The 13504-nt window shown below is 38.7% G+C and overlaps 1 protein-coding gene across 2 annotated transcripts in view; it reads left to right on the forward strand.

Moving 5' to 3' along the window:
- The window catches only part of LOC124805310 (protein broad-minded-like), a 292053-nt gene that overhangs the window by 240073 nt on the left and 38476 nt on the right, over positions 1–13504 (forward strand). For both annotated transcript variants that reach the window (XM_047265826.1, XM_047265827.1), the window contains one exon: positions 1556–1718. In XM_047265826.1, coding sequence (XP_047121782.1) covers positions 1556–1718 — 163 coding nt within the window. The remainder of the gene's footprint in view (positions 1–1555; positions 1719–13504) is intronic.

The raw sequence follows: 13504 nt of genomic DNA on the forward strand, positions 1-13504 counted from the left end.
CTTGAGCATAAGAAAATTTAATATCACTTGGTTTGGCAACTGAGTTAGTCAAGAGAGAGGGAGGGGGGAGGGGGGCAATATTAAGATTACTTTATCTTATGGTTTAGGGACATTGCTATAGAAGTCCATATTAGAAGTCTATATTAGAAGTCTACCGCATAAGGTGTGATAGAAAGATAGTGTTCACATTGTGTTAAAATAATTTATCATCTTTTGCTGATGTCTATTCTATTGCATTAGTACACTGGATAGGGGATGTAGGTGAGATATTAGTGCCTGGGGTCTGAGTACACATAGGTGTTAGATAATATTAATTATCTGATTCCTGTGAGGTAAGTTGAATACCCTAGTGGCATGCATGGTTTACAGCACTGCATTGGCTGGTAGTGTGGGGTTTGTCATATCCACTCCTCTGATAAGGTGACTTAACAGCAGTAAGTACACTGCAGAATCTGCTGACTATTCCCTGACTCGTGCCATCCCCATGACACGGAACAGAATAACAACATTCACCCTGTCCATATCCAACAAAATTTTCTTAACATGAAAACAGAATTTTGGAAACCAATATTTGCTAACCTGCTTACATGTAAGTCCAGGACTGATTCAGCCAGCTTGATCAAATATTTGCTTCTCATGCCTCAATTATTTTACATAAATAATGTCTGTTAATCAGCTGTTCTGATTTTATCAGCATGATGAAATGAGCTTATCAGTAATTTTGTATATCTTTAATAAAGAGATAGTATGATTTACTGATTACTGTCAATGGACTCTTAAGGAGGAGGAGAAGATTGGTCACTAAAAAAGTTTAAAAATCTTCAAGAAAGTATATCTAAAAATGTATCCATGCAAATTAAAGTGTAACAAATGTTCTTTACCCCCACATTGCTCATGTATGTTGTTGAAAAATGCTAAGCTATAACTGGTTGGATTTTATTCCACTCCAAAACTTTGGTTAGAATACTTATTAATGACTGAAGACATTCTTAACTGTACAGTGAGGGTGCTGTTACCAGTGATCAGATTTTTATGACAGTCTTTTTCACTAAAACTGAAAGTGGGTATAATAATTCATAAATTAGCCAGCTACATAGGATATAGGGTTTTTGCCAAGAGTTTAATTTACTAATACACTAGCCATATCTATCCGCATTCATTTATCTCTTTCCAGTTCATAAGGAGAACTTGTATTTCAGTCAAGTAACAGAAATAAATAATTACCTAGTAAGTTCAGTACCACTTATTTTCCTTCATCGTGTACAAAATGACTTTGTCACATTAATTAACATTTTAAAAAGAAAGTAGCAATGTTACATCAAAATAACAACTCAAATGAGGTAGAACTCTCTCATAGCTTACTGGTACCACACATCTGTTATGTACACATCTGTTATGTACTTAGACCATATTTTCAGAATTACGCAAACTGCTCATCAGATGTCTGCCTGAATCTTTGTTCAACACTCACATTCTTGTAATACAATTCACTATCAAATGTAATAATGAAAATAATGCTTGCCTCTTAACTAATAAACTGTTTTATTTCAAACAGATGTATCCAGTTCTTGGGAAATGCAGCTAACCTACCATGTTCACCTTTGATTTGGCCAGCAATGGCTGAACATATTGGATATTCAAATATTAATCTTGCATTCTGCCATGTCTTGGAATACACAGCAGATAGAGAGATTCCTGAAGTTTGTGCAGCAATGAAAGTAAGCAAATTAACAAGAAATAATTTGTTCATATTTACATGCATACAATTATTATTAGATCAACATTATAGAATTTGAAAAGGTTCTGACAGTACACATGGATACCGTGGAAAGTATCAGACACACTTATAAACTTCTTAAATGTCCTCATACACCGCAGTTCCCTAATATATCACTGAATTGTTTATCTGTTAATTTAATTTCTTACCATTAATGGAATGAATTTTAATGCGTGCACTCGATATAGATGTTCTGGAATTTCATGGTAACTCTGTTTATACTATTATTTTTGCTGAGGAAAGGTGCATATGCAAATACATCAGCAAAGCTGTGAACTGCTCATGTTAAATATGATGTAGTAAGTGAAGTTTTGGCAGGATGTAAATACTTTAGGCATAAAGGAGATCACACAGCAAATGGAAGAAGCATTACATAGTCGACAGGCACACAAAAAAGAATGAAAACTTTGCTAGCTTTTGGGACAAATACTTTGATGAGCTAGAGTACAAATCCATGCACACACACACACACACACACACACACACACACACACACACACACACACACACACAGAGAGAGAGAGAGAGAGAGAGAGAGAGAGAGAGAGAGAGAGAGTAGAAATACCACAAATTTTACTCTACTGTGTTCAGAAAAATATATTGCACTTTAACAAAGTAAAAGAAGAAAGAAACAGTTTACTAAAGTAATCTGTCTGACATTTGAAAATAATTTTGCTGTATTATGTGAAAATTTATCAGATGCAAAAATACAAAACAATTTCTTGGAACAGGCAGCCAGTAGAGCATGTTTAAGGTTCTCTACTGAGAAAACCAAATTTATCACGGTAAAAAATGCACCAAATTGTTTGCATACAGACCTTGGTCAAATAGAAAATGTCAAAAAGTTTAATTATCTATGAGAAAAAAATTCAAGAAAATGGGTTACAAAAATTAACCATAAACAAAAAATTCACAAAGTGGAAAAGGCATATGAAACAACAGAAAATATTAACAGTAAAAAGTGGTACTAATTATTCATTCGGAGAATACTATTGGTAGGGTGGCTGATGGAAGTAGCAGTTTTGAGAGAAGCTGAATTACCTTGGTCAGTATCCATAGCTTTCTCAGCAAATCCGACATTAACTGACAGGCAGCACGATACAGAGCATATTTGTAAACAAAACTGTATTATTAGTGTCAATTCATGCCCTCTGTACATGACCATAATCACAAGCCATGATAACATGGAAACTATATGGCTACAACAATATCAGTGTGCTACAATACAGTACAGAAAGCTCTGTTGGTAGTCGCAGGAAACAACTGAATGTTGATATGAAGTCACTCATCATCTTCTGACTTTTTCTTGACTGCCATCAGTCACTATGCTGAGAGACTTGTTAGAGTGAACAATTAATATCAGACAATGTGAAAATGATTCACTTCATCATTGCAGTGAAAGAAAATGGCTGCAGACAGTGGATGCTGAGGTGAAATAAAAAAAGAGTCTGATGGTGGATCAGAATTGAATTTTCACTTGATGATGATCTGTCATTCAGATGTTTCTTGTATTAAGATTTTTCTACACTTCAAACTTCAGTGGCCTTATTATATTTACTTGAAGCTGTGGATCTGCTGTGCAGCTCCACTTATTATACTGTCTGCTGAACTTCTTCGCTGACTGTAGAAGGTCAGTCTTTGTAAGAGAGCACACAACTACTTGAACTCACAATGAAATGACGAAATGACTTTTGAAGAACTTATGTATTTTGCAGTTCAAATAAAACAGTTATGCATTTGGGTAAAAAAATCTCACATTAACCAGAACAACAAACCTGGAGTAAAACTTACGATATCACCTCAAAGAGTATTCAAATCAAGTTATATTTCAGACATAAAAGATTTCAATTGTTTTCTTGGGCATTGAAATTGTAGACAGTGTACCTTTCTCTCTGCCATTCAAAGCACTGGCAAGTCATGATGTCAAAGCACAAGCAATGCCTTCACAGCAGGTGGAGACACTCAATCACTTCACACCTTGCCGATGTCCTGTGACCGTACTTATTTCATAATCTCTGCACATACAGCACCACAAAATGTGCACAGTTGCATGTTCTCTATCTAAAAACTACTTAACATATATTTTCAACTTTCATAAGCATCTTTCATGAGCCTAAGAGGATAATAGTGGAACATATTATTCCAGAGACTCTCATGTTACACTACATTACCTGGCACTGAATTACAGATTAGATAAACTATAAAATCATAGAGAAGAATTGTGGTGAAAAAATTAGCTCCAATGAGAAGCAAAGTAGCCTGGAAATATAAAATATGTGAAAATATGTGAAAAATAACATAAACAATAAGGAAATGAACACCAATATTCTTTCAACATTTTTAAGGATGAAAGGCAATTGGATGACAAAATAGATTTTCAGGTAACTCTGGGAAAAGGAATTAACAATGAAGTGAATCTGAAAAGTTAAAAAAGTTTAGAAATTCACAATGTAGTAAAAGCAACAAAATGAGATGTTTTCAGAAGGAAAGTGTTGAATTTAGAGGATTCCAAGGCAGAATCAGTAAGAGAGCAAATGTGTGTGTGTGTGTGTGTGTGTGTGTGTGTGTGTGTGTGTGTGTGTGAGAGAGAGAGAGAGAGAGAGAGAGAGAGGTGTGGAGAGAGAGAGAGAGAGAGAGAGAGAGAGAGAGAGAGAGAGAGAGAGAGAGAGGGGCATTATATGAAACGATGAAATAATTAGAACGTGGATTAATAACTAAATATCATTAAACTGTTATGAACAACAGTTATTTATCTGCTGCCATAATTCCCATTTACAATAGACACTGCTGTTTGTCATGCAGCTAACAGGAATCTTCAACCCATTAGCCACCTACATAATCAGATAATCTGCAAAACAACTGGCTAGCAAGGTACAGTTTATGATTTTAATTAATATTTATAGGGATTTTCAGTTTCTGCCTTTATGTCAGATGGATGCTTGTTGAAACCCTTTCCACAAGAATACAGAAGCCTACTTTGAATTTTAGGCAAAGTCAACATGGAAATTATTATTCTGTACTGAGTTGTGGTATTGCAAATATCATTTAAATTGAAGTTGACTCTTTTTATAAGCCACAGTTACCGTTAAGGAGCAAATATTCTGATTGTGACAGATTAATTGCAACAAATTTGAAGATGACTCTGCAAATTATAGTTACATACTTCATGCATAATCATACAGTTACCTTATGCTGAATGAATAATTTCTTTACTTTGGCTGCATTACTCTAAAAAAGAGCATACTGTGAGGAAACAAACAATGAAAACAAGCATAATAAGTCTTCAAGAGAACAAATGAAACCCCTTTCAGCATGCAAAACATACTGAATTGAGCACTTGTGTGTTTGTACCTTTCCTGTTTGTTATCCAGATAGGCCATAAATAAGTATAAGCACAGTTTCTTCATTAAGAGTTTGCCTGATGATTTCAAATTTTGATCACAACATAGCTCACTCAAATGGTGGTTTTCCCAAGGAAAATTGTGGAAGTTTTTTTCTCAAATGTTCTATATGTCTTTTGGGGTGCTGGATGCAGATTTCGTGGTTGCTGCATTTTAGATGGTCAGCTTCATAAAGGGAAATACAAAAAACTCAAAATTTTTGCCCTTTTTTTCCAGTTTTTTGCTTATATTTCGAAAACTATTTGTTTTTTGATCATGACCACTCTCTACAAAATTAAAGTAGAGAAAACTTCAGGTTTGATTTTGTGATGAGCTGTATTGGTGCTAGAGTACACTGAAAAGCAGTATTTCTAGGACCTTCTACAGAAACATCAAAAATTCTTACTTTTACCCCTTACAACTAAAAAAACATACATGTCATCACCATAAGTCCCTACACCATGGGGAAGCACATTACATTTCCTACAAGAAACTTTGCAACATTCAGTTCTCTGATATGGGGGAGGGAGCAAAGCAAAAATTTAAAAAAAAAAAAATGCCTTATGCATGTTAGGGCCAAACAACCCCTCTCACCCGTCTGTCTCTTATCACTACTATACTTTCAGTGTATTATGCTTAAAAGAAGTTGTTTTGAATGAAAGATGGGGAAACATGTTTGACAAAACATTAGCAAATTATATGTAAAACATATTAGGTATGTGACACTGAATAGGAAGATGAATATTAGACCTGTATGTAGTAATGTACATGTGCCATGAAATTAGTGAATGTTGAACCCAAGATTGGATCATCACATTGAGTAAGTATTCCATCTGGAAGAGACAGAAGGCATTTAGTGATAGAATGTGAATGCAAAAGACAGATAAACTGTATAGCAAATGATCAATTTATGAAAAATGCCTGTACTGATATCATGCCCAGTTTTTTTTACTCATCTCCATTTGAATGTTGTGGGCCAAGCAATCTTTCCTGAGTGCTAAATGGTTCAGGTGATGAGTCTTGGGCAATGGAAGGTCCAAACAGCACATAAGGGGTTGTGGAAGGTCCAGACTGAAGAGTTGCTGTTTTTCAGCTGAAAAAACTGTAATTGAATGATTAATTGATTGGCTACTCCATGGCATGTTGTGTGCACCACGACCAAATAATGGATATAATTGGAAGGAAAATCAGCATTGGCTGTATTTTGTTGTTTTATTGTCAGCAAAATCGATTTTTGGTCACTTAGTGACCATCCTCAGTGCTGTAACATACAGTTATGGTTGTGGTTATTGCTTGATACCAGTGCCTACCAATTTTAATTGTATGTTACAGCACTGAGGATGGTTGTGGTTATAGCTTGATACCAGTGCCTACCAATTTTAATTGTATGTTACAGCACTGAGGATGGTCACTAAGTGACCAAAAATCGATTTTGCTGACAATAAAACAACAAAATATGGCCAATGCTGAATGATTAATGTTATGCAGGAGAACAACTGTTCAATAAAGGAGCCTAGGCCTGAAGCTGCAAAATATTAAATGAATTAATACCTTGTGTCACCTGAGGAGCTTCAGACAGTGGTACTGCAAGGTGCTTGGCCATGTCATCTTCATTTTTATATCAAATTTGTCGACAAAGTTGCAACATAACCCTTCACTTTACAATTTCATGCAAAGCATTCTGTCTGCAGCATAACCCTTCACTTTACTGTTTCATGCAAAGCACACATCAGCCTTGGCATTCTGTCTTGCCTTTGCAAGATATAAGCTGGAGAAGCCTCTGGAGGGTCGAGGGCTTTAGTGTGGTAATAGGAGCCAACCCATTTTTTGTTAACTCCCACCCCAACGGCTCTAGATCCAAGTAGTAGAGTGTTTGTGACTGATGGGGCTTTTTGTAGTTCTGATTTGTATGGTCGAGTGGGCATGTCTTTGCACAAAGTTGTGACTCATATATCCATTACATATGAAGGATATGCAGCCAAGTGCAACAACTGTATTTGATGAGTCCACAGATGAACAGAAGAGTACCAAGTCCATGGAGCACTCTGAGGAGGTTGACCAAACATCTGTCCAGTGAGATGCAATTTAGCAGCACCATGACACCAATAGTTTTAGAGGGAAATTTTCTATTGAAAACAAGAAACAAAGATAGACTTATCATCAAGCTGACAACAAAATGCTATGAAAGTGGAATCATGTCCAGTCAGGCAGCTGATGATGCAGATACGCTGATAGTACAGGTGGCAGAATCCTTTGCTGTGGCTCAAGAAAGTGTTGCAATTATAGAGGAAGATGTTAACCGTCTGGTCATAGTGACAGATTGCCAGACTTTTCCTCCTCCATGTATACTTCCCCAAGCCAGGGAGAGATACAGCCCCTTAGCTGCTTTATCTCCCAAGAAGCGCAATGGACAAGACTGTTGGCAACCACAATCTCTTCCTCAATGCAGTGAGTTGTTATGACTCTATGTCGTGTTGAGACAAGGTTAAATTTATCTAGACCCTCTCCAGAAACCAGTATCTTGAATCATAAATTACTAAATTCACTGATCCTTGCCTTCCACTTGTTGAGAAATTTCTTATTACCCATAATGGTGGTAAACACCTAACAACAACACTCAACAAGCTGAGGTATAAGCAATATGTGAGATCAGCCTACAAGACATCAGCAAACATGGCTCCTATACCTTCCACTGCAACTTCATCTCAGCAGCACATCTTCATAGTTTTCCGTCAGGTGCAACAGTGGATTGGAAACTACCTTAATCTAGAACAGACAGATTATCCTCCATGAAACTGCCAATAAAGTGAAGGGTCATGCTACAACATCAATGAAAATTTTGATATAGAAAATGAAGATGAAGGACAGCAACTACTCACTGTTCAGCCTGGACCTCCCGCAGCCCCTTACACTTTGGAAGGGGCTTTGAATGTCCAAGACCAATCCGTCTGGGCCCTCTAATATCCAAGAAACATTGCATGGGCCACCAACATCCAAAGGGAGATGAGTAAAAAAACTACACACCAGATTACAGTACAGATATTCCTTCACATGTTGATTGTTCTCTATACAACTTATCTGTCTTTTGTATTCTGTCACTAAAGGCCTTCTCTCTCTTTCAGATAGAGTACCTATTTGATGTGATGATTCAATCTTGGGTTCAACATTCATTCATTTCATGGCTTGTGTACACACAGATTTAATATTCATATTTCCATTCTGTGTCATATATCTAATATGCTGCTAATGTATTCATAAAACTTGCTTTCCCACCATTGATCCAAAGTAATTTCTTTTAAGCATAATGTGCTGAAAGTATAGAACCAATGAGAGATATACAAGTGCAAGGAACTGTTTGACTATAGGGCACAGAAGGCATTTTCCGCAATTTTCTCTTTTTTCCCTCCCCACTTATGTGAGCGTTGCATGCTGCAGAGGTTTCTTGCAGGAAATTTAATGTACTTCTATTTGGTGTACAAATTTTAGTTGATAACATATATGTTTTTTGAGTTGTAAGGGGTGGAAGTAGGCATTTTTGACATTTCCACAGAAGATCCAAAAAATTTCTGCTTTTAAGTGTATTCTAGCATTCATACCACTCATCAGAAAATCAGAACTGTTTAGAAAATTTTGTAGGAAACTTTGTGTTCTTTAATTTTTGTTTTGAGTGCTCATGTGCTAATAACAAATAGTTTTCTAGATATAAACAAAAAACTGAAAAAGTGCAAAAAAATGAAGTTTTTTGCATTTTTCATTGTGAAACCACTTCCTATGAGGCAGAAAACATGAAATTCGGATTCAGCACCCAAAAAACATATAGAACCATTGACGAAAAAATTTCTGCGATTTTGTTATGAAAACAGATGTTTTGAACACTAACTGACTGGACTAACAGGTAAATCTTATTTGTTTACAGTGGAATATTATGGCTATTTATTAGATTACAATTTAAACTGTATACTATAAACCAACTATATTGTTGTCATGCTATCATATCTGTGTGCATGGCATTGCCGAGTTTAATCACTTGATTAGTAGCTTATTTCATCAGTTCACAGTCTTCAGTAAGTCATTGGAGGGACATTTATGCAGATTAAGAATAAGTAGGGATCCAACACTAAACTTTTTGAGACTTCAAAATATTTGTTGTTACATCCCAAACTTAGTTATATTTCCATGGTCCGGTTAGTCAGTGTGACCTCCTCCTTTCTGTTATGAAGGTGAGATTCCATCCCTGTAAGAGGGATGCCATTAAAGACATACCGTTTAAATTTCCCCATTGAAATTTGTGGTACACCAAATAAAAGGCCCTGACAAGGGTTCATGTGTATAGAATCCTTTATGATGTAAGAAAGTTCTTGTAGAATCCAAAAGTATCTGAATCCTTTATGAAAATCAAAATGGCAGGCACTTTCTGAAAACGCATTCAGAAGATTGGAAGGAGTATAACTGGTCTGCACGTTGATGTTGACAGTCCTACTTCATTTTCAAGTATATGTGTCAGTGGTGCAGATAGGTGTAATTTAAGTCTGTGGGGCTTTGTCTGTGGAACTGATGGACATTAGGCACTGTTAGCTGTGACATGTGGAAGATGTGGTTTGTTGAGTCCACAGTCTATATTGTTTCTAATAAAATCTAATGACCCTACAGTGCTTTCATACTTGGCGCACTAATGCAGAATGTGTCATGAAACCATCTAAGTTCAATATCTATGTATTTATCAAATTTACATACATATCTTTATGTATATAAGTCAATTTCTGGTATTTTTTGTGTGCAAGTAAAATCACATGTGCTTCAGATAAATTCATTTCAAAAACATAGTTCCTAAAATGTAAAGCTGCTTTTCATCCCAATTGTGTCAAAATTTGAACATGTGTCATGATAAATTCTATACTTTCAAATGTTGAGAGCTGCAAAAAAAACACATTTTTTGTTATACTGTCATTTGTGATCTAGCTTTGCGCTGTATACAATTTTAGCAGTAATATCCTCATTCAGAAAAGTTGTTTGCCCCAAATTTCAGTGTATATCTTCATGAAAAAATAGACATTTTTAATAATTTTTAGAAGCTGTGAATGTTGTACTTAGCATATTTTGCAATAAATCAATGTTCAGGCATTACAGTTGCTGAAGTGTATAATATAACTATCGTATTGTGTTCACATTTGGTTTCCCCCTTTTCAGCAGGTTCATACGAGGGGGGACCCAAAAGAAACTGGATTGTTGTCATAAAAAAATTATTGATGAACCTTTTTACAAAATTACTTCAGTCACCTTCAAAATACTCTCCATTACATGTGATGCACTTGTCAAGTCTCTTTTCCCCACTGTTGGAAGCATGTTTGGAACTCTTCAAGTTTGATATTGTCCAGTGTCCTCTGTGAAGCTGTTTTTGCCGCCTCCACGTCGTCATAACGCTCCCCTTTTAGCGTTTTTTTCATTTGTGGAAATAGGAAAAAGTCACACAGGGCTAGGTCCGGCAAATACGGAGCGTGGGGAATGACAGACCACCTCTGAGCTGCCAAATAGTGGGTCACTCGTAAGGCCATGTGTGTTGGAGCATTGTCGTGATGCAGAAACCAGTCACCTGATTGCCAAAGTTCCGGGTGTTTCTTCCTCACATTCTCTCGCAGATGCCTTAAAACATCCAAGTAAAAGTGCCGGTTAACAGTCTGGCCAGGGGGTACTAATTCCTGATGCACATTTTCATGAACATCAAAAAAGATAATGATCATCGTCTTCACATTTGACCTCACTTGCCTTGCTTTTTTTTTTTGTCTGGGAGAGTTGGGAGTCCTCCACTGGTTTGACGCTAGCTTGGTTTCTGGGTCATACCCATAACACCAACTCTCATCCCCTGTAAAGACTTTGTTCAAGAAGTTTGGATCACGTGCAATCTCTGTTTTCAATTCCTGACACACATTCATGCAGATGGTTTTTTGCTCCTGTGTGAGAAGGTGTGGAACAAATTTAGCAGCAACACATCTCATGTGCAAATCCTCACTCAAAATCTGCTGGCATGAGCTCCAACAGATTCCTGTCTCTGCTGAAATTTGGACAATTGTTTGGCGACGAACCTCATTGATTTTTTTTGGCGGACCTTTTCAATGTTCTCCTCATTTTGTGATGTTGAAGGGCATCCAGAACAAGCTTGGTCTTCAACACACATCTCACCACGTTTAAAGCATCCAAACCACTCGAAAACCTGTGTGCAGCTCATAGTGTCCTCCTGGAAAGCTTCCTGAAGCATTTGGTGCATCTCTGTTGCAGTTTTTTTAAGCAAGAAACAAAATTTCACACACACTCTTTGTTCTTTTAAAGTTGCCATAACGACTTCGCAGAGGTAACCCGCCAGCAGTCAGAGAGACACAATATTACACTTGCACATTCAGCTCTACACTGACGCCGTCTGCACAGCTGTTTCACAAAGGTCTCAACTAACACCATCAAGCGTGAGAACCCTGCACTACGTCTACGAGTGGCAGCGCCCTCAGAGTCCGGTTTCTTTTGGGTCCCCCCTCATATATTGACTTCATTTACACTCCTGGAAATGGAAAAAAGAACACATTGACACCGGTGTGTCAGACCCACCATACTTGCTCCGGACACTGCGAGAGGGCTGTACAAGCAATGATCACACGCACGGCACAGCGGACACACCAGGAACCGCGGTGTTGGCCGTCGAATGGCGCTAGCTGCGCAGCATTTGTGCACCGCCGCCGTCAGTGTCAGCCAGTTTGCCATGGCATACAGAGCTCCATCGCAGTCTTTAACACTGGTAGCATGCCGCGACAGCGTGGACGTGAACCGTATGTGCAGTTGACGGACTTTGAGCGAGGGCGTATAGTGGGCATGCGGGAGGCCGGGTGGACGTACCGCCGAATTGCTCAACACGTGGGGCGTGAGGTCTCCACAGTACATCGATGTTGTCGCCAGTGGTCGGCGGAAGGTGCACGTGCCCGTCGACCTGGGACCGGACCGCAGCGACGCACGGATGCACGCCAAGACCGTAGGATCCTACGCAGTGCCGTAGGGGACCGCACCACCACTTCCCAGCAAATTAGGGACACTGTTGCTCCTGGGGTATCGGCGAGGACCATTCGCAACCGTCTCCATGAAGCTGGGCTACGGTCCCGCACACCGTTAGGCCGTCTTCCGCTCACACCCCAACATCGTGCAGCCCGCCTCAAGTGGTGTCGCGACAGGCGTGAATGGAGGGACGAATGGAGACGTGTCGTCTTCAGCGATGAGAGTCGCTTCTGCTTTGGTGCCAATGATGGTCGTATGCGTGTTTGGCGCCGTGCAGGTGACCGCCACAATCAGGACTGCATACGACCGAGGCACACAGGGCCAACACCCGGCATCATGGTGTGGGGAGCGATCTCCTACACTGGCCGTACACCACTGGTGATCGTCGAGGGGACACTGAATAGTGCACGGTACATCCAAACCGTCATCGAACCCATCGTTCTACCATTCCTAGACCGGCAAGGGAACTTGCTGTTCCAACAGGACAATGCACGTCCGCATGTATCCCGTGCCACCCAACGTGCTCTAGAAGGTGTAAGTCAACTACCCTGGCCAGCAAGATCTCCGGATCTGTCCCCCATTGAGCATGTTTGGGACTGGATGAAGCGTCGTCTCACGCGGTCTGCACGTCCAGCACGAACGCTGGTCCAACTGAGGCGCCAGGTGGAAATGGCATGGCAAGCCGTTCCACAGGACTACATCCAGCATCTCTACGATCGTCTCCATGGGAGAATAGCAGCCTGCATTGCTGCGAAAGGTGGATATACACTGTACTAGTGCCGACATTGTGCATGCTCTGTTGCCTGTGTCTATGTGCCTGTGGTTCTGTCAGTGTGATCATGTGATGTATCTGACCCCAGGAATGTGTCAATAAAGTTTCCCCTTCCTGGGACAATGAATTCACGGTGTTCTTATTTCAATTTCCAGGAGTGTATTACATGACACTTTTTTATTTTTATTTATTGATTTATTTATTTATTTATTTATTATTATTATTTTTTTTTGGGGGGGGGGGGGGGGGGGGGGAATTACCCACTTACTATATCCAAAAATTCATCTAATGAGTAGAAGGAGTTGCCATTAAGAAATTCTTTTAATTTACTTTTAAATACTATATGGCTATCTGTCAGACTTTTGATCTATTAGGTAAGTGACCAAAGGTTTTTGTGACGGTATAATTTACCCCCTTCTGAGCCAAAGTTAGATTTAACCTTGAGTAGTGAAGATCATCCTTTCTCCTAGTGTTGTAGCCATGTACTTATTACTTTTGAATTCGTTCGGATTTTTAATAACAAATTTCATAAGTGAATATATA

This window comes from Schistocerca piceifrons, chromosome 7 (assembly GCF_021461385.2).
Source record: "Schistocerca piceifrons isolate TAMUIC-IGC-003096 chromosome 7, iqSchPice1.1, whole genome shotgun sequence".
NCBI classification, from domain to species: Eukaryota; Metazoa; Arthropoda; class Insecta; order Orthoptera; family Acrididae; genus Schistocerca; species Schistocerca piceifrons.